The sequence below is a fragment of the Malus sylvestris genome, chromosome 8 (assembly GCF_916048215.2).
Source record: "Malus sylvestris chromosome 8, drMalSylv7.2, whole genome shotgun sequence".
In the NCBI taxonomy this organism is placed as follows: domain Eukaryota; kingdom Viridiplantae; phylum Streptophyta; class Magnoliopsida; order Rosales; family Rosaceae; genus Malus; species Malus sylvestris.
Window position 1 is genome coordinate 9,370,167 of NC_062267.1, and position 22,403 is coordinate 9,392,569.

General features: G+C 38.3%; 4 protein-coding genes across 5 annotated transcripts; 3 read left to right on the forward strand and 1 right to left on the reverse strand.

Moving 5' to 3' along the window:
- The first annotated feature begins 1,544 nt into the window (after nt 1-1,544).
- LOC126633584 (GATA transcription factor 12-like) lies at nt 1,545-3,269 on the forward strand. Its single transcript, XM_050304253.1, has 2 exons — nt 1,545-2,085; nt 2,304-3,269. Exons 1-2 carry the CDS (start codon nt 1,750-1,752, stop codon nt 3,099-3,101), a joined length of 1,134 nt encoding a protein of 377 aa, XP_050160210.1. The 5' UTR covers nt 1,545-1,749; the 3' UTR covers nt 3,102-3,269.
- Nucleotides 3,270-11,382: 8,113 nt separating this feature from the next.
- Nucleotides 11,383-13,904, reverse strand: LOC126631674 (protein NONRESPONDING TO OXYLIPINS 2, mitochondrial-like). 2 transcript variants are annotated; one of them, XM_050301797.1, is made up of 3 exons: nt 13,681-13,904; nt 13,407-13,525; nt 11,383-11,592 (listed from the first exon to the last, which is right to left on the reverse strand). In XM_050301797.1, exons 1-3 carry the CDS (start codon nt 13,809-13,811, stop codon nt 11,567-11,569), a joined length of 276 nt encoding a protein of 91 aa, XP_050157754.1. In that variant the 5' UTR covers nt 13,812-13,904; the 3' UTR covers nt 11,383-11,566. The 2 variants fall into 2 exon arrangements, with proteins under 2 accessions (XP_050157754.1, XP_050157753.1); XM_050301796.1 differs by having other exon boundaries at nt 13,350-13,525.
- A 2,409-nt stretch (nt 13,905-16,313) lies between these two features.
- LOC126631673 (uncharacterized) lies at nt 16,314-17,711 on the forward strand. The gene has a single exon (XM_050301795.1). It carries the CDS (start codon nt 16,740-16,742, stop codon nt 17,484-17,486), a length of 747 nt encoding a protein of 248 aa, XP_050157752.1. The 5' UTR covers nt 16,314-16,739; the 3' UTR covers nt 17,487-17,711.
- Nucleotides 17,712-18,856: 1,145 nt separating this feature from the next.
- Nucleotides 18,857-21,496, forward strand: LOC126631675 (ultraviolet-B receptor UVR8-like). The gene is made up of 4 exons (XM_050301798.1): nt 18,857-19,365; nt 19,804-19,839; nt 19,951-20,051; nt 20,145-21,496. The coding sequence occupies exons 1-4, from the start codon at nt 19,092-19,094 to the stop codon at nt 21,129-21,131; spliced, it is 1,398 nt and encodes a 465-aa protein (XP_050157755.1). The 5' UTR covers nt 18,857-19,091; the 3' UTR covers nt 21,132-21,496.
- Nucleotides 21,497-22,403: the final 907 nt, after the last annotated feature.

The following is a 22,403-nucleotide window of genomic DNA, read 5'->3' on the forward strand; positions in this document are numbered from 1 at the left end:
CAAAATTAACAATAGACCCGTTCACAATCCTACGAGGCAAGGCAAGGTGAAAAGTGAAATCCGAAATGGCAGGGTAGTAGTAAGGGGGGAACACGTTAGGAAGATCCTAGCCGTTGATTAGCTCATGTCTAGCTGTAACCGTCGTGCTTACAAGTGAGGGCTTCCCCATAAAATAAAGCATTTTGCACAGGGATTACCATTATTATTTAATTTAAAAAAGAGTAAATTGTAACAATAATCCTTTAACTTTAATTAAATTGAAGCAATGGTTCCTTAACTAAAAATTCATTACCACTGGTCCCTCAACTCATCAAAATGTGTAGATATAATCATTTTCAGCAATTTCGTTAGAATTTTGGCAAAATAAGTTATGTTGGAATGACCATTGCTATTATTGGGATCCCTCAACCATTGCTCCAATTGGGTTATAGTTAAGGGACCATATCTGCACGTTTTGATGAGTTGAGGGACCAATGATAATAAATTTTTAGTTGATGAACTATTGCTCTAATTAAGTTAAAATTAAAAGATAATTGTTATAATTTACTCTTTAAAAAATGAGTGAAAATCAGAAACAAAAAAAGATAAAATTATTAAAATAAAAAATAAAAAATAAAAGCACGTCTCCCTATAAAAATAAAAGCAGAGGAATCGGTCTGTATAAACTTGGACGCTAATGCACAAGTCTCAGCGACAAACCTGCTAGATCGGTTCCTAAGGGGTTGAATTTTAACTCTTAATCACGTTTTAACTTATATTTTATGTTAAATTTCCCAATTAAAAAATTCACGTTAACTTTACGATTTTACCCTCTATGCCAATAGTTCAACCGAGTGATTATCAACATCATTAGCCATGCACGTGCGTCCGATTTCATACCTTTGATAAAGAGGGGGTCCTCTCCTCTTAGTGTAGATGTTGTTAGGTTAATTTCTTATTGCGAAGGTTAATAATTTACTTAATTTACTATAACTTTCTCACGTGCTAATGAAATACTGGTTTGAAATGTTCTAAAGGTGTTCTAGGTCCAAGATATGGCATTCATATCGACCGCAACAAATTTATTAACAACATCTAGTAGCGGTATAACGATCTCATTCAAGATTTTCTTTCTCTTGTTAAAGCAAATAGCAAATGGGCAAAAAATATATATATTTTTTAACGAACGATATATCTATACTAAAGAGATAATGAGCTTAGCCTCACAATGAGCTAACAATAATGTTATTCAAATTTGCATTTGACGAAAATCCAACCTAAAACATCGCACTTACAAATGAAGAAGAATAATATTAGATCGTAATATTAAGTGGCTCAAAAGAAGCGAAAAGAGACAAAGGGCATAAAAGTAAACATGGGGAGATTTCCCTTTAAAACCAAAATTAAAGCCTCCTTAAATTTTTGTTGTATTAAGTGATTTTCTTTTCTTTTAAAAATATAAAATTTGCATTGCAAAAAAAAAAAAAAAAAAAAAAAAAAAATTTATTTTTATTTTTAATTTTTAATTTTTGCTCTCGTCAAAATCCACCATTTTAGGTGTCCGTGTGTCCCTCTTGAAGCGCAAAATAAACCCTCTGAGCTCTCTCCTTCTTCCTACACTTTCTCTCTCACTCCTCCCTCACTACTTTCCCTCTCCTCTCATTCCCTCTCTTTCCTCATTGCCTTAACTCCAACACCCAAAAAAATACCAGAAAAAAAAAACCCCAAAAATATAATAACAGACTAAAATTCTAGAGCTCCCTTGCAGCCATGGAAGCTCCGGAGTACTACAAGAAAACTTTCTGCCCACAGTTCACACCTGAAAAGCGCCACTCCTTCGACAGCAGTAACAACAAGACCGCCGTTGGTGGCGGCGGGGACCACTTTATGGTGGAGGACCTCCTCGACTTTTCCAACGAAGACGACGCTGTCATTACCGACGGTGGTTGTCCTGCTGCTTTTGACAACGTCATCGGAAACTCCACCGACTCTTCGCCACTTAACGTCATCGACAGCTGCAATTCGTCCTCCTTATCGGGCTCTGAACCCAATTTCGGGTCCCGGAATCTCGCCGACGGCCCCTTCTCCAGTGACCTCTGCGTCCCGGTAAATAATTTAGCTGATTTTTTTGGGTCAATTTGACTTTTGAATTTGTTTTTCAATCCCAAAAACAAAAAACGACAAAATAATGATTGAGTTTTAATGAATTACTGCCTACAGTTCTTCGGAATTCGAAATTGAAATGAAAAAAATGGAAGATTCAAATTTAAATTTAAGTGGGGTTTTGATTAATTTATTAATTAATTATGTGATTTGTGTTTCAGTGCGACGATTTGGCTGAGCTCGAATGGCTGTCGAATTTCGTGGAGGAGTCGTTTTCCAGCGAGGACCTGCAGAAGCTGCAGCTGATATCCGGAATGAAACCCCGACCCGACCAGGCCGCCTTCGAGACCCGCCAATTCCAACCGGACCCCACCCGAACCAATAACAATCCTAATGGCAATAACAACCCGATATTCAACCCGGAAGTTTCGGTCCCCGCCAAGGCCCGAAGCAAGCGGTCCCGGGCCGCCCCGTGCAACTGGACCTCCCGCCTCCTCCTCCTCTCGACTCCGGAGCAATCCGACGTCGTGGTTTCAGCGGCGGAGGCAGCGTCTCCATTACCACCGCCTTCCAGCACTGGGAAGAAGACTGTGAAGTCGGCACCGAAGAAGAAGGAGAGCCAGGAAGGTTCGGGCGGTGGGCCCGGTGACGGGAGAAAGTGCATGCATTGCGCAACGGACAAGACGCCTCAGTGGCGGACGGGGCCGATGGGTCCGAAGACACTGTGCAACGCGTGCGGGGTTCGATACAAGTCGGGTCGACTAGTGCCGGAGTACCGACCCGCGGCGAGCCCGACGTTCGTGCTGACAAAGCACTCCAACTCGCACCGTAAGGTGCTGGAGTTGCGGCGGCAGAAGGAGATAGTGAGGGCGCAGCAGACTTTCATTCACCAGGTGCCGCCGCCGCATCATCACCACCACCACCACCACCACCATCAGAATATGGTCTTTGACGTATCCAACGGCGGAGATTACTTGATTCATCAGCACGTGGGGCCCGATTTCCGGCAGCTGATCTAGTCGGGGAGCGAGCTAGAGTAGCTAAAACTAGGCAACTTTTCGAGGTTAATTTAGTGGACCCAGTTGATCTTTTTTTTTTTTTTAATTAATTAGATAATTTCGTAATGTTATTTTCTTTATCCTAGGGTTATTTTCCCTAACTTAATTTTGAATTTTCTAGTTTCCCTTTATCTACCTTCTCCTTTATTTTATTTTTTCACATATTCTTTGAGCATAATTAAATTGAAATGAACTAATATCAAAGCTACAGTGGTTTTTAAAGCCCGTAAAAACATTTTTAAAGAATACGTCAAAAGTACCGAATACACATTCTACGATAAAAAAACAACAAAAAATTTCTCTAATAATATCTTCATTTTTGACATGGAATAGCGCCAAGACTCTTGTTGCCTAATTTGACGTTGTTATCAAATTAAGCTATTGAGTTTTTAATAGATGGGCTCTCATTCAATATTCAACTTTGAGCTAGCAGTAAGAAACACATAATAACTTTCTTAAAATGCTAAAAATAGTTTATGTTGAACATAATTTATATCTTTTCATTAGCAACCTATCATTATTTGTTTGCCCCTACCACGTTGTTTGGGGTTTGGAGTTACCTCCAATGCGTTTAAAAAAGTTGGAGCAGTATCATCTTCATCATTAATCATCATTATTATTAAGAGTATAACCCTAGCTAATTTCCAAGTTAATGGTTTGTATGAATGCAATTTTTATGCAATTAAGGTAATTATTGGTATAAAAATTGTTCATGGGGCAGGGGATTGATGTTGAATTATACATGTTATAGTTGTCAAAATGTGCACCCACTAATTAATAAGTTGGTGTTTGGTAAGAGATAATCATGTTATCTTGTTGACACCCCAACTTCACCAAGTGAAAGGTCTCCACACCTAATCATAATTTGCATCACAACAATTGCTGGACTCCACCCTCTTTAATCTCTCCTCCAATATACTAATTACCCATCATTCACACAGTTATCAGTTTGATCACGTTAACTGCTTGAGTTACAAGTCTCGAAAGCATATTATAATTCTACGAGTCCCAATTTGTTGGTTTCACCTTCACACCCCAACTCGGTGTTTTCGATTTCATTCCAAGCTCTTTGGTTTTCATGGTAAACAAACACCCACCAAATCCTTTTTCACTTACTGGTTGAATCTAAATGTGAGTAACCACGACTAACAACGGAACTATAGACATCAAAATTTCAGAAATATTACATAAATTGTTTCTGTTTATTTATATATTTTGATTTGAGCAAGAGAAGGAAGTGTGAGGAAAGATAATTAACTAGTCTAATATTATAATTTTTTGCATGAATTTCAGTGAAAAACTGATTCAAGCCAGTGGGGATTTTAACCATTTCAGAGAATGTTAGAAAGAAGAGGCAGATTGGCTAGCAGATTTTTTGACATTGTTTTCTGCTGAAAGAAATCCGGTTGGCTGAATTTGTTACTAAATATATATGATAAAAAATCTTACTGGATTTGGAGAAAATAAAATACGAAACTCCCAATGGAAAAGAAAAGAAGGATTGAAGATGCATGTACTTCGCAAAGGACAATGATTGTCTGCCCTCTTATTTTCGGTGCCATTCTGTTTTGTGTGGTTACGGTTAAGTCACGTCAACATTTTACATTATTTTTTTTTATAGAGATAATAAGACAAAAATAAATAGTAATATAAAATGTCGACGTGGCTTAACCGTCACCACACAAATAAAAAGGCACGGAAGGGCACTAGAAGTGGGAGGATAGACGATCCTTCTCCCTTCGCAAAACCCACACTTTTTCTATAACTTTATTGCACGTGGTTTCACTTCCACAAGATTTCAGGATAAGTCTAGGACTACAAATGCTAGGACCAAGACCATAGAAATACAAGTCACACTCTTTTTTATTGTCACTTTTTTTGGTTTCCTAAGTTATCACTCAAAAGAAAATTTTCGGGTCGAACTTGGGTCGAACCAGATATCAGTTTGGCTCAAGGTTCGTTGTTCAGGGTTGTTTGTACCATTCTTCACTAATTATGAAACTACTGAATACCGGTCAACTTTATACCTTCATCAATCTTCAACCAGGAGGCCAATCACAAAACGACATGTGTCAAAGCCAAAATGAAGCCCCAAGAGTCCCATATAGACCGCGGATGAAAGGGTGCGACTCTACTCAACTATAAAAGGAGACCATTCTTCTATAATTAATCTGTAATGCCACTGCTGTACTTAAATCATTATTAGAACTGACTAATGATGATTATGCTTAAACCATTATATTACGTAAACTCTAAAATATTAATAAGAACTCATCTACCCACGTGGACGTAGCCCAATCTAAGGTGATCACGTACATCTTGTGTTTGTTTTTCTATCTATATCCCTCTATATATGTATCTATACTTAATGACCGGAGCAACCTTACCAAGTTAAAAAACTTAATACTTTACATTGTTCCAAAATCTATCAAATTTTGTGCATCAAACAAGGATAAAAAAATAAATAAATAAATAAACTCTCTTCAAAGCTCTCTTTCATGTGAAAGAAAAACGCTTAAAGTCTCTTTAAGAAGAGAAAAACAGCGAAGCTAACTGTTATTTCATATGATTGTTATTACACTAGAGGTGTGGTGTCTGCTACTGACATTGTGCATTGTTAGCACTTTAAATTAATCAAACGCAATATTTATGTATACTAGAAGTTCTAAGTTCGATTCCTCTAACTTTCGATATTATTTGTATAAACAAAACTAATTAAGAGTATTAAGTACATAAAATTGATTTCTGGTAAATTAAATTAAATTGTTTATTGAAGTTGACAAATGCTATGAGACTGCGTATGCATGCATGCAGGATCCTAGACAGTGCTGATCCAAAGGTCTGTTAATTAGGTTTAATTTATACATTGTTCTATACATTAATTATATTTTTCTAAGCTGGCTATGTAATTTGCACGATTTTCTGTCTCTGAAATTTGATTTTGCTCTTATCGTTAGCCAACAAAGTAAACAGAAAATAATAATAGGAAATTAACCAAGGAACCTTAGCAGTAGTACTGGTGGGAATAATAATATTAATTAATTTCAAAGATAAAAGTTTGCTTCTTTAATTATTAATTAAAAAGTTAATTCTGATAAATATTTGTACATTAGTGTGAGGGTGTAGCAAAGTTTGCGGTGGTCACATGCCTCCTTTTCATGCCCTCATGCACCCAGTCTCACTGGTTTATGATGCCATCTCTCACAAAGAAACACACACCAGTTTCTGCATTAATATTACTCTTATAAGTGTGACAAACAATAATAATATTAATTAAAATAAAGCTGAACTGTAATACTTTGGAAAAAAAAATATTATAGAACAAAGGAAAAATAACAAAAATTAACAAGAGAGTGTGAAAGGTAAAACATAGGTGTGTGGATAACACCACGTACCCAAATGAGAAGCGTTTTTTTTTTCTTTTCAATCATTTGCCTCTTTTAGTGTTTTTCGTTAATATTATTAGTTGTAAGGAGAACTACACATCGAGGGTAAGAGATGTTAAATCTATAATTTAACCATTTCAGGAAATGACAATCCCTTTAAACATACTCCATGGTCCTTCCTTCCTGCTATTGCACTCGAATGTTATTAATTTAAAGGAAAACTAATGAAAAGGGCTTGAAACTTTGAGTTTTAATGATAAGGACAAAATAAAGAGTAAAGTGAATAGTACCAGGATTGACTTTTTAGTGTAAAAATGTGGTTTTTCGTTAAAGTGAACAGTACCGGGTGCTTTTCGTTAAAATTCCCTTAATTTAATTGGTGTTGCGCTAAAGTAAAACCTCTATATAGCCGTAATGTTAGGACCAAATCAATTTTATATCTATAGGGAGGTTATTATCTAATAGAGGTATAGTTAAAAAAAAGAAGTATTTTTTTACTTAGTTATCCATAAGGAATATAGTATGAGAACAAATAATCACATTAGATTAGTGGTGGAGGATGTCAATTTCTAAGATGTAACATTGGTAAAAGAGAGACACCTAATGTCAAAAATATTTTATTTCATCGTAAATTTATATTCATAACAATATTGCATAGTTTTTAACTTATTGAGAATTTTTACTATGTGGAGACCATGGTATAAAATATCGATGATATCGGAAATATTGGTAGTCCAAAAACATGGAAATTTCGGTGGAAATATCGGGATATTATCGATATCGATAAAAATTGAATAAAACCCATGAAAATGATAAGAAAAACTTGGAAATTTTTATTGAAACTTTGGAGAATGTTTATTTAGTCAATTATCTATTAGTTTATCAAAAAAAGTTAGAAGGAAATGCATTACATGATGGATTTTACTGATTTAAGTTTGTTTGTACCATACTTGACCAATCCCGAAACTACTGAGTACCGGTCAACATTATACCATCAAAGACCCATAAGAGTTTCCCTCCAACCAGGAGGCCAATCACAGCTCGACACATGTCGACATCAAAAGCCAATCATAATGCGACACGTGTCAACATCAGAAGCCGATCACAACACGACACATATAAATGTCATAATGAAACTAGAAACTCTCTTCTATAAATAGAGATCATTCTCTCACAATATTGCCTAATGTCATTTGTACTAAATCATTCACTAGTACTCACAAAAGGAGAGCTTGAACCTATGTACTTGTGTAAACCCTTCACAATTAATGAAAACTCCTCTACTTCGTGGACGTCGCCAATCTGGGTGAACCACGTACATCTTGTGTTTGCTTCCCTGTCTCTTTCTATATACATACTTATCCACACTAGTGACCGAAGCAATCTAGCGAATATCACAAACTTAACACTTTCTGTTGTACCAAAGTCCTCACTGATTTTGTGCATCAACAAAGTTGATTATACAACGAGCTGGCAAACATTGTGTGTGTAGAAAATATGTAGTAATTAATGAAAAAAAGATTAAACACACTATAATCATTTATATATAATGATTTACTACAATATTTTACACTTTATACATTGCATGGTAAGATACATGAGTGATTTAGTACCACATAAAGTTCCAATGAGGTTCAAATTTTTCACTATCTTCATCATCTCTATGTCTAGAGTAAGTTTATTGTGAAGAGTATTCATCAAATGATAAATCCCCAAAATAGTTTTGCATGTAATTGTTAACATGCCACTCATATAAATATAAATATTTTAGCATATTATTACCAAAACATAAGTGATATATTGTGGTTAAGGTGTTGGAGGAGTAAAATGGGAGTGATTCAAATCCCCTTTGTGTTTTTTTCCTCCCTTTTTCCCATTTTTTTCTTCTTTTTCCTTTTTTTTCCTTCCTTTACATCGATATTTTCTTCTTTTTCCTTTTTTTTTCCTCCATTTTTTCCTTTTTTTCTTTTTTTTTTCCTTCCTTTACATCGATATTTTCAATATTTTAGCGATATTACATCGATATTTTGACAAAATATTGCTGAAGTGTGAGCGAAATTATCGACATCGATATTTTCCGATATTATCGTCGATATTGTCGATATTTGTACGATATGTACATGGATATGTTCCGAAATATCCGTGCTTCAAAAAAACCAAAATATCCTTGATATTTCGTCGATATTATCGATATTTCAGACTATGGTGGGGACAAGTTTCTTAAGATGTGATGTAGAAAAATTATAACTTATTATGCTAATGCATGGTCCTTTCCAACCCCTGGAAGCCCAAGGGAACAAAGCCTGAAGGGAAATAAAGGCCCAAAGGGAGGAAGGTCCACAAAACGGAAAGACCAAGCCCTAACGGAATTGAAAGGATGGTTTTGAGCGCTACAGTCGACCACTCAACGGTCTAGTTTATCTATAAGCAATAAAGTCAAGTGCTTTCTCATAAAGTACTTTCTGACTATTGACGACTAGTTGACATCTTGAAAATTTTATAGCGCGAAGTTCCAAGGACACAGGGACAGGCCTACTCGGTCATTAATTTTTTGCCACTAAAGAGAACAAGAGCCTGTGAAGGACATAAAGGCTGTCAGATCAAGCGCTCAGGTGTGGAATCCCATAAACCCCACGACCGAGCAAGGCACTCAATACACATTATCCCAAGAAACATGCAAGTGGGCCTAAACAAATGTCACTTCGTCACCATGTGTCGAGTAAAGGGCGGAGGGGCAGCTAGCAGGTCAAGTTTATGTATTCGGTGCGTTAAATGCAAAACGGTGGAAGACTCAAGCCCATGGACATGAGGCTTATTGAGGGACTATATAAGGAGGACGAGTGCTCCTTAGAACATGCTAGACAAAAAAGAGAGAATAAAGAAACAAGTTTATGCCGAGCATTATTTGTAACCTTTCATTCAATATGTACGAGTGATTTAGTGGACGTAACCCAGTTTTTCAAGGTGAACCGCTTAAACTTTGTTGTTCAGTTCTTATCATTGCAATCCGAAGCCAACCAAGGGCTGACCACATGACTACATTGGTCTTTGTTAACCTCCTAATTTTGAGCGTTAACATATTACAATGTGGAATTTATTCTTCTATATAACTGGCTCAATTTGGGACAAAAATCTTTTATGACTACATGCATGCTATTTCTTTATAGAGTAATACAATAAAAAGTTGTACCATATATAAGTGAGATGTGTTTAGGCGTGTGCTATCCAAACACCCATTTTTACATCTCATACACCCCTAGTTAATTTATGTCCTTTGATCTTTGTTAATTCAGTTGATTAGACGACCCCAAATTAAGAGTGTGTGTATGAAGTAAAAAGGCATGTATTTATATTTATAATTTAGTTTTTTTTTAAATGTTTCTCACCACCGTTATCAAATTAAAACAGAACTCAAGTACACTTGACCTTGTAAGGAAATGAGAACCCCTCAACCACACTTCGTGGAAGAAAAGCAACTTCACTCAATAAAACGACCAAATCAAGCAAAGATGAGAAAACTGCTCTTTCAGTTTGGAGGATTAGATTAAAGTTAAATACTACTAAATATGGTCATTAGTCACTAATTGAAATCTTTGAAACCAAAAGTGAATGGCTTCCATGCATGGAGCATAAGTTCATGTGCATTATAAAGGGTTTTGTCTCCTTTCCCCTTCTTTTTTTTTTGTAATTTTTTTAATTTTTAAAATTTTTTTTTTCTGACAGTGACTTGGCCACCATTTTTATAAGCTCCCAAAGCTTTTTCTCCGTCAATTGCCCTAACGTGGTAACCAGTGACTCTCCAACTTCAATATATTTTATCAATTAATTAATTAATTAAATTTCCATTCAACACGTACTAACTGAACAAATACACAGGGCAGGTTATTTGTACACTTGCAGAAGGGGCTGCTAATGACAACTGTTTATTTAGCTATGGAGTGGGGTTTTGATGTTCACAAGAATATTGACCATTGAAATGTCTGGCAGCCAAGGCTCATTCAGTGGATAATGGATACTTAGTATTATTCTCAAAAAAGCGATATAACTATTCTAATATACATCAAAGAGGTGGGTTGGGGGTTTGAATTCGAGATGTAGTGAGTTGAAGAACAAACCCCATCCACCATGGCAATTCAAAAACATTGACTAGCAACACTTGAAACCATTTAGACTGAAATGAAACTTCACCTCATTATAAGGACCAAAATCTCCCGCACAAGCAATATCAGGACAACAGGAATCGAACACAAAACATTGGGCAAAGGATAAGCACAATTAACAACTTGAGTTGCAAACCTCTTGAATACGAAACAACTGATTAGATTTTCGTTACATTTCAATCATGCTTGGGAAGTGACACATTGACAATGAGTTCCGTACATGAACATAGTTTCAGTCTGAAAGAAGTGCACATGCAAGTGTATCGTGTGATGGAGGAGGTAGGAGACATATTGGGACCAAGGCCAATGCTCCTTTTAAAAACATATGGGAGACATTTTGGACACCATCAACTTATCACATCGACCGCCCCGCATCCTCACCTGCGCTTCACTTTTTATCCTGTCCTTTTTATCAAATTGACTGCTACGTGACAGAAACCCAGTTCCCCACCTTGGCAATGGCACCTTTACTTTATTTTCAGGTAAATAGAGAAAAAATGTATAACTGTAACTTAGAACACAAGCCAAAATATCACCCTTTGAAATGTGACAAACTCATCACTATTATTTTCTCCTCTACATTGCTGCTGTGCTGCTATAGAGCATACGAAAAATGCCGACAATTCTATGCTGTGGTGTATGGCATGCATGAGTATGTATCGGTATAGACCGGAATATTCCTTCGATATCCATGGGGAAGGTAAAAGAAATATTTGAAGGAGAATTTAAACAATTATAGCTCTGAGTCAGAGCATTCAGTTCTTGCAGCTACTGTGATACAAAACTGTTTAAATCTTAACTCCAAGATGAAAAGGACTTGCTGATAGCAGTGGTGATGAGACTCATCCATTGGCCTCTATCTTCCAACTTCTTCAATCTCTTATCGAGGCACGCTGAGACCTATTTCTGAATATATTAAAGAAGCAGAAAAATAAGCAGAGTTTGTTAGAATTAAAGGATCTCACTATCAATACTGATGAAAACGACTTAATCGGGCAATCAGAATCCTTAGCAAACACAAATATTCCGCAGAACAAACTAAATTATATATAATCAGTATTAATGCATGAAGTGGTCCAGTAGTTGCAAACCACCATTAGAAATTTGTATATCCATCTATTTTGAGAAGGGTTGGGAGCAGCCTCTCCATAAATGGGGGTAAGGCTAGCCGACATTCACCTCTCCCAGACCCTGCGTAAAGCGGGAGCCTTGTGCACTGGGTACGACGATCTATTTTGAGAAGGGATAGATCATAATAGGAAGGGCAAATGGTAGTAATGTAATGTCAGACTTAAAATTTTCAAACAGAACAGATTTCCATACTTCTGAGTGTACCATAGTCGTGTTAAGAACCACATATTCATGACCCAAATAATGATGGGCAATTTAATCATAAAATGAGCACAATTATTTACATCTTTCTTCGGCCTTTACAAATCAGACTGCTCTTCTTACTAACTATTTACATCAAAACTTGAAAACCACACTTTTCAACTGATGCCTTACACCAGAGAATAGGATTTAGTTTTGAGGCTTGTGCACACATTACAAGGTCTACCATCAGGGAATCAAAATTTGAACTATCACTATCATAAGCAATTCATAAGAACAATATGATACAGTTAAAATAACAAATGCTCAAACATTCATCATACTCAAAGACTAGTAAACAACTTAGATGTATGCACTGAACAAACTGGTCCAAGTCACGAAAATGTCTAAGTTTGTAAGACTTAAACGTCTAGAGAACAAATTGAAGCTCAAAATCCATTCATGACTTCACAAGATCATAGAGGGGAAAAACCTCCAAGCATTATGAAACTGAACCTCAACAATAGGAAATTAAAGGTAGAGACAATGGTTTTAGTACAGTGCATAGATTAGATGCATACCCTTTTTCCGTTTTCTGAGACTTCAAAGATTATGCCATGAGTTTCTCAAAAAATATTAGATTGACAAAATTTCTTGCTTCTTGGAAGTTTATCCTATTAAAGAATATGTCAAGTATTTGGTATGGGGTGTGCAATTTGGCTGCTGCCTTCCATGTATGAAACTTTTCATGAATTATTTCTTCCCACGCATTGAGGTTTAAAAGCCACCGGTTATATAGTAAAGTAAGGAAAACACAAAACCTATAGAGTTTCAACACTATTGGCAGCAAACAGCACCTACCATTCCCAGTCTAGGTGCCTGTTTCTAAAAGTTTGAATCTTACCAAAATCTAAAGTATTATCACAGGCAACAAATAACACTAGATGAATTCTCAATTGTGACATGTTGTATGTCAAACAACACTTCTAAAAGTCAGTGCAAGCTGGTTTTCTTGAGCAGTACTATTACTCTACCAGTTTTAGATGTTATATACCCTCTCAATTTTCTAACTATGAGGCCCAAACTTGCTCCTGTAAACTTTGTTCTCAGACCGAAAATTTGACTAGATAAATCACATTAACAAAAGATCCGAAGTTTGCACATTCTGAGTAAGCAAATAACAAAGACATAATGGTTCAGAGTGCTATAAATGAATACCAATTTTGTGCCTATTCGTTTCATGGATTTGCAACGACAAGTAAACAAATTGAGCGTTCAAATCATGGAAATGAAGAACAATACAAATTCAGGATTCAACTTTTAGCTAACTAAAGAGTAAAAAAGTTCCTTACAGATAATAAATACAAAACATTGGAGAAATCAAACTCCTGGGTTTGCACCGAGCATACCCTGAGACAACGACCTCGAGCTCCTCGAGTCAATGCCGAGGCACGACGTGAGCCGGGCTGAAGACACCGCCGTGTGAAATGGAAGCAGAGATTGCAGACAACCCAACTGAGGAAACGGCCTGCAATTAAAAAAAAATCGAAAAAAGTCAAGAGCTTTGCTGACTTGAGGAAAAACCCAATCGAGAAAACGGCATGAATTAAAAAATTCGACAATGTCCAATTGAGAATTATCCCAAAATATTGAGAATTTAATGGATTTGAAAGGTCTGCTCACCTTGAGAGATTGATAGAAGGGCGGGCTGTGGGGAGAGAGGACATGGGAGTGGCCTTGAACGCCGGTTTGTTGACGGCGGATTTGAGAAGAGAGAAAGCCGGCTTCGAGAAAGATCTGCAGCGAGAAGCCATTGGAGCACTCAGCGGAGATATGATGGAGTTAGGGTTTTGGGGTTAACAGTCACAGACTCACAGTAGTTGGAGGTTGGAGAGGCAGGGATTCTTTGGTGAAATTACCAAAAAGGTCATGGATAATATTATTATTTCAGTTTATTAAGTGTTGGGTGAAATTATACTCTCTTTTGCATAGGCCATAACCTAGGGCTGGGCACGGGCTAGGCCGGGCCCAATTTTGGAGGAATCGGACCTTACCCGTTTTAAACAGTAACGGGGCGGGCTAGTCCGGGTAGAGAGATTTTGAGTTTTGGAACCAGGCCTAACCTGGCTCGTTATTTACTGGACCCGTCCCGCCCCCGCCTCACGGGTCCAACTTTTTTTCATTTTTTTTATAATAATTTCTAAAATGAGAATAGGCAAAAACAAACAGCATCTATCTATCGAAATTTCCGACATAAAAACAGAAGAATCTAAACTAATTGATAATTAGGAATTGAAAAGTTAATGCCATCAAACGATAACGAATGTATGAATGTAAATTTTGGTACTTCATTCAATCACTGAGGTCCTAGCTAGAAGATCAACGACATACCCTGGTAGAGACACCGGAGGAACATCAGCTTAAGAATCCTCAAGCATGTGGTGTCGTCGTCGACCACTAGAACCCACAAGTCTGCTGGAAACTGATTGGGAATTGCCATTTCAATGGACTGCGCCACCACCTTTACATGAACTGTAACTACTCGTAGTAGTGCTCACGCTGGACTGCGCCATTCTTTTCAAAGCAGCCATGGCCACCAAAAACCACCCCCACAGCGACAGAAAATACACACACCTGCTGACTATCAAACCCTAATTTCCCATTTCAATGGACTAGAATTTCCATTTGCAGTGATTGCGGAGGGTGAAAATGGAGCCAAATGGAGGGAGATTCGTAAGGGGAAACCTTAGAATTGGGGATTAGGGTTTCGGAAAATGATCAGATAGAACGAATCAGACAAATTGAGAGAGAAATGGATAAATTGCTGTTGGATTCAAGCATTGCCGACACCGTCTTAGCGTAAACCCTAGTTCTCAGGCCCACTTCCTGGTACCCTAGCTCATCGACGGCGAACGTGAACAGGTACGGCGGGATTGACTGCTCCATCATGAACTCATCGACGACCCTGTCGTTAGCGCACCACAAAGCGTCGCCAGAGATCAGCATCGAACAAAGCATCGCCAGAGATTGAGGCCTGATAATGATGGCAGCGAACGAAGTGAGGAAGACATGAGTGAATCAGGAGGAGAGATCGAGGTCTGATGGTGATGGTGATGGTGGTGGTGAGAGAGGAAATGAGATTCAAGGAGGAGAGATCGAGGGAGGAGAGGGGAGAGTTAAGGGAATTGAGTCTGAGAATGAAATAGAGTCTTGGAAGTCCCGGACAAGAATAAGAGAGAGAGAGAGAGAGAGAGAGAGAGAGAGAGAGAGGTAGGGAGAGAGAGAGAGAGAGAGAGAGAGAGGGTGAAATCAACGGTAGGAAACCAACGTAGGAAATCAACGATCCGGGCGGGGGGCTTGTTTATTCCCATTTCCCTACCCGCCCCACCCCGTTATTTACCTGTACCCGCCCGCCCCGTTTTGCATTTATAATTTTTGGATCCGCCCCGAACCTTGATTACTCGCCCCGACCTACGGTTCCTATACCCATTTGCCCACCCCATAACCGATAAACTCACAACAAAGTAGAAGTGAATATTACGTCAGTTGGCAAAGTCAGTGTCTCCAATTTTTTCTAACTGAGTTGAACCTTCGGTTCCATAGGTAGATTTAGAATTCTGCTTTGTCAAAAAGAAAAATAATGATTGTCATAATTAAAGCGGTAGTCTGAATGACTAAGAACATTTACTTATGGAAACCTATATTCTTGTGTTAGTTTTCCTCTTTCCTGAATACCGCTTGTTTCAAACAAAGGGGTTTTATGGGAGGGAAAAATTGGATTATTATTAACTTTAACGATAAAGTATGGTACCCTTGCCCTTTTCTTTCCTCAAACAAAAAGACGACTGTTGTAATTACTTTGATCACATAACTCTTTTGAATGGTGAAATTGATTCCAACCATTCAGAAGTTCATGCTGAATTCTTCACAGGCAACTGGGTGTTTAGAGACGAAACTTGGATGTACAAAGAACTACTCAAATTAGGACACCATTTAGACGATATTTTTACTTGGAGCATGATTCGAATGCGGGTGCAAAACATACATTTTTCTAACCAACCCGTTTCATCACGTTCGCTACTAGCAAATGATGTTAACAATATTAACCAAGTCTGAAGAGTTTATTGTTCATAATTTAGACAAAAATATTGGCATAAACATATTATAATATGATTGAATTAGATATATCATGTTGGCATGCTATGAAACGGTATCAAAATAGACAATAATCATCGGTAACAATTATTTAGAGTTTTTTTTTTTTTTTTTTTTTTTTGTCTTTTTAATCAACATGAGAAGATATTCGAACTTAAAATTTCTTCCAACATAGAAAAGTGGAATAATGATCCAAACCAAGAGTAACGTTGGTCACAATTTAGAGTTTAGACCTCTAACTATTTTGGTGCTAGGCTTTGGAGAATAATTCTCCAGGATATTATCCAATTTGCAAATGCAGAAAAGAAATGGTTTGCCAAACATTTGTACCACGGCACTTGCCCTATAACGTGGCTTGAGAGTCTACCCCCTCACAATCCAATTCTCCAAAAAGGCTTTGTAGTTCTCCAAAAAACTTGACCAAACTTCCCGACCCTCCCGCTATCCCTCACGTACTCTTCCATCTCACACAAAGAATCCCATCCACATATAAATCCCACCATTCCCACATAACAAACAGTTCTTCGCCATTTGCCACATTTTGTTCTCAACAAGCCACGACCTTAACGGCTGCCATAACTGCCCTAATGGACTCCGTCGCCTCCACCTCCTCCCCACCAAACCACCACCCCCGACGCCCGCGAACCCGGTTCAAACCCACGCAACCCTTCGCCGACCGCATTCTTCGAGCCCTCCACCACCACCTCCGCCTCCTCCACCGCCGAGACTCCAACTTCTTCGTGTTAGGCGCCACGGGGAACGTCTACACCGTCTCCTTATCCGCCACCCCTTCATGCACGTGCCCGGACCGTACAACCCCATGCAAGCACATTTTCTTCGTGTTCATCCGAGCGTTGGGCCTTCCCCTCGATGACGCATGTCTGAGGAGGAGGACGCTGCGGCCGTGCCAGGTCAACCGCCTCTTAGGGCTGCCTACGCTGCCGGAAGCACTGGCGGCTTTCAGCCTTCGAGAGAGGTTTCACCAGTTGTTTTTTCAGGGCTCCTCGTCGTCGTCAGCAACAAAGCCACGACATCAGGTGGAAATTGAAGAGGGAAGTAGCTGCCCGGTTTGTTTGGAGGAGATGGCGGGAAAGCAAGAGAAGGTGGTGGCTTGCGGGACGTGTAGAAACCCTATACACGAAGAGTGTTTGATGACGTGGAAGAGGAGCAGCGGGGGGAGGTCGGCTAGTTGCGTGATTTGTAGGGCAAGGTGGAAGGATATTAATAGGATTATGAAACAAGATAAGTACTTGAATTTGGCTGCTTATTATGCTACTAATCATGATCAAGATGACATTGGTAATGCTAGTGAGGGTCTATCGGGTGATGGTTGACCCAAATAATCTCTGTGTAATTTCATGTAAATTAAGTTAAATTATTACAAGAACAGGTTACAAGGGATGCTTCATAATTGTAAATAGATTGATGGATAATCTAGGAAAAGGAAATTACAAATTGCTTAGTGTGGCAACTTGAAAATTATCAAAAATTTCAAAGAGATAGACCAATGGTTTATTATTTAATTACTGGAATTGAAATTGTCCTCAATTTGCATATTATTACCTGTATAGCATCATAAGCGTTAAAATAGAACAATGATTTGATGCTGAAAGAAAAGCAGGAGCTTCTATTTAATTCAACCAGAGTCCAATCACAACTAAACACGTGTCTAAAAAAAATAAATGAACTAAAACCAATATCACCCCATATGTTCAATCAGTACTCAAATTTTAATTGAATTTCAGCCTGAACTCCTTCTTTCAGCAACCAATCATTATTTGAAAAATATGTCTGTGCCACCAAATATATTTCATTGTGTATATATACGCATCACGTCTTATAGATACAATACAAGGAGACGTATAAAAGATTGCATGACATATTCTCTCATTTTATTAGGAATAAATGGACATTTCTTAGATTATTCTCTAAGCAAGAGATCAACTGTACGGCTGTCGTAGGTTAAGTCAAATTCCAATGATCAATTATTTTGACAATTAGAAATCCAATTGATTGGATAAGCTTCTTAATGCAACGTGTACGTACTTAAAACTTCTTGCGTCTGACAAATCCAATTCCAAATAACCATCTGCCAATGACAACTTCACACTACAATCGACAGATAGATTAGCATTATCCAAAGTTGATTCAAGTCACTTTCAACAAGACCCAAGATCTATTATTTTGCTTCATATGTATGATGATTTTTAATTGTGGCCCTCTCTAATACTACATGGAAAAATCTGGTGCTTTCCTCATCTTCTTAATCCCTTAATCAAATTAATTAATGACAATAACAAAATAGAAATGCAAGCAATGGATTATCTTGATGTTTAGCGTTTTTCTTTTCAACCAACTATGCTTCGAATTCAAAATTTTTCATTTTCTTAAGAATAGATTAATCTAGAATATCATTTATACGAAAAAAACAAAAAAGAAAATATTTTACAAGTTTTCTTTATAGAAGGATCCTAAGGATCCCGTGTATCGTGCATCGTGCGGTTAGAAATTATTTCAAAATTTAAAATTAAATATAAATAGTATCTAACGAAAACTGACCGCACGATATACAGTGAACGGTCACGATCACGGAATCCCTAAAATCCCCAGAAAAAGGATTCGATTTCCTACTTTATATACATCTAACATTCAAATTGAATAAATTAAAAAATAATCGATACAAGTAAATAAACATGAGTGCGTAATGAGCGTATGAAAATTAATATTAACTATCACAACATAAGTACTACATGTTTCTAATATATTTTTCTACAAAACTTTTCATTATATATCTGGTGTAGCTCTCATTGGCAATTTGTCATTACATCTGACAAGCAGGGTCATTGCACAAAGAAATTCCAGCTAAAGAAAAAGACCTCTGCATTTCTGATCGGCATTTTGTCAAGCGCCTCCTTTTCTGGGTCGCTCCACCTCCAAAAATGGAAGAGGAACATGTCACTCCTCCGAACGGCGACAACTTGTCTCAAAAGGTGGTGGCGGTGGCCGCCGGCGAAGCACACACTCTGGCTCTCACCGGCGATGGGTTTGTGTATTCGTGGGGAAGAGGCATGTTTGGGCGGCTTGGGACCGGTTCGGAGTCCGACGAGCTTGCCCCGGTTCGAATCAAGTTCAATGATCCTCGCAGTGAAGAAGGAGCGAGGCTCAAATTTGTGGGAGTTGCCGCCGGTGCTTACCACAGTCTTGCTCTTGCTGGTCAGTTTATGATTGCTGTGTGTTTGTTTTGTCTGGTTATAACTTATTTCTGATAATTAAAGTTCACATATTTCCGCAGATGTGTGTTAGGCCAGTTGACTACACCAAAGTTGGAATCCTGCGCTTCTTATATATTAGAGTAGTTTAAAATATCGTCTAATGAAAAGTTTATAACTTTCCTCCATTTTGCATACATAGAAGGCAACTTTGAAGTTTTTACTGGGATTAATGGCATTGGAATTTAAAATGTTACAGTGTGGTTGTAGTATGTGTGTGATGGGATTTTGTTGCTTGACAAACTATATATGATAATATTATAGATAAACTAACTATACAGGTAGGTGTTTAGTCAATCAGTTCGATATCAGGACCAAGAATATGAAATAATCGAAGTGGACATGAAACTCCTCTGTTCTAACTTTACTTTCGTGGTGGCAGAAGATGGATCGGTTTGGTGCTGGGGTCACAACAAATGTATCCTTCATTAGAGTTACCAAGTAATTCAGTGCAATGAAAAGATTTACTTGTGGAAATTGCCATTGTGTTCTTTCATTTATGTTGTTTAAATCCTTGACTGTTGAACGGATGGCCAACTCGGTGTAACTGGAGAAAATTCTTTGGTGCCCATCTTGCTGGAGCAGTTTCTTGAGGTGGCCTCTGCAACGGAGAGTGACGTGCCACTAAAGGTATGGAAGGAGTTATATTATCATTGCAGTAAGTGAGTGATTAATATAAGACCCTTGTGTAATTTTTCTAGTTACCGTTTTTGTCTACATCAGGTTTGTTCTGTTAAAGCTGGAGGGATGATGTCCCTAGCAATTGATAGCATTGGTGTCCTCTGGGTGTGGGGAAATTTCCCACACGAAAGCAGCAGCAATGAAGGTGGGTTCTCGCTGATTAGTAGTTGCACCCCAACTCCTGTTTGGGATTTCTATGGCCATGTTGTTGTGAGGGTGGCATGTGGAAATGAGCATGTTGTGGCCCTGGTTTCTGCCGGAGAAACATATAAAGGTGAAGATCTTGTTTGCTTCTCTTGGGGCGGTAACGGCCATGGCCAGTTAGGCCTGGGGGATAAAGAGAGCAGGAATCGTCCTCAAATAGTAGAACTATTTGATCACGACTCCCCTTTCGCAGTTTATGAGGTAGTATGTGGTGCTTTTCACACAGCATTGCTTACCCACAGAAAAAGCCCAAATGACACATTGGAAAGCATGTGTTGGACGTTCGGCCTTGGAGAAAATGGGCAGCTCGGGCATGGAACCACCGAAAGTGGATTGTCTCCTGAACCTGTGAAAAAACTGCCACAGAATGTATATCTGGTGTCTGTTGACTGTGGCTTATTTCACACCAGCGTTGTTTCATCTGCTGGAGATGTGTGGTCATGGGGAATGGAGAAGGGTCTTGGCCTATGCCGAGATGCTACTTTTAGCGAGACTGATTCAGGGGATGCCATCTCTCCCCTACAGATTAACGGATTGAATGGAACAAAATTTCAGGATCCAATCCAAGTTGTCTGTGGGGCTGCCCATACTGTTCTTGTTGCAAATGATGGATTTAAGCTGTGGTCTTGGGGGAGAGGAAGGAGTGGGGTTCTTGGAAATGGTAAGACGATTGACTGTTATTCTCCTGCTGAGGTCTTGTGGCCTCTGCTTACAGCGGATTTCAAGCAAGAAGAATTAAACACTGACGATAAGCGAAAACCTATTGCCGATGGAGGTAACAGAGGGGAAAGAAATTTGACAGGAGACGCCGAAGCAGAGATGTAAGAAATGATAAAAGGAATGTCTCGGTTCTTCTCCGGTAAATCGAGGTGTGTGATTCTGAATGGTGAATACAAAGGCAATGCACATATGTTTGAATCTGCAATACAAATCTCTGTGCAGTTTGTACAGAAACTTTGGAAGTTGGTTTTTCCAAGTCGTTTGCTTGCTATATAGATGTAAAGTGAGAGTTTGATTCTTTAGAATTAAAGAGATTACATGTAATTGAGGAAATGATTTGTAATGTTTGAATAAAGAGCTTGGGGATCATGTATTTGTCTGCCCCGTCACTCTACTAAGTTGTAATTGACATATTTTGTGATTGAATAATTCTAATGATGATTTTTATAGGATAACATAGTTTCTTTATACGAAGATATGTCTACACTATTGCGGTGAAAAAATAAATTGAATGCGGACTTGTCATTTTTGAGTTTTGAACCTAAAGTATCTTACTTAAAGAATTGCAGATAGCATTTGACTGTTACCACCACTTAATACTATGGTTTATTGGTATTTCTCTTTACTTGTAAATGAGAAATCTTATGTTCGATTGTCACCAAAGACAAATTTGAACCACGTTATTATGGCTAACCCTTTACGAGGCTTAGCCTACTCCCCCACCAGCTAATGTAGATAATGTCGTTTGTTCATGCTAAATTATCATCAGTTTATGTACTATGTACGAGAAATAGGAATATAGGAAGTAGTACCGCTTGCATGATCCATCATTACGAGGTTTAGCCTACTCCCTCTAGACTGTTGCTTTGTGTTTAAAAGGTTTTCAGTTCTTAGATTGCTGGGGTGTACCATTGCAAGCATGGTAGGAAAGGTGCTCGAGTTTTTTTTTTGTTTTTTTTTCTCTTTTGCAGTAAAAGTTGCTTAACCGGCCGGAGCGGCCTCTGCTAAATGTGTCTCAGACAAGCCTCTTGTTGAATAAACTCCAAGAGCTTTACATGGCTAAGCTCCACCCTGACGTTGTCGAGGCAGACTTACCACCGCAAGCCCTCACTTCTGCACGGTTAGCGCTTGCTACAAATCTTGGCCGTGCCACCTTGGAGGAGTAAAGAAATTGTGTTTTCCCGGCAGCTCTGGGATATAGACATCAACACGTTAAACTGCTGCATTAGGTGTTGGATAGTTTCTCGCAGAAATTCCCCGAAATGGGCGTCCTTGTAAATTAGCGTTATAATGTTCGAGTAGAAGTTCGGATTACAGAATGAGTTATCTTAGGATAGTGATTTTCACTCTCGTCTTCTGTTTTTGTCTTTGATTTAT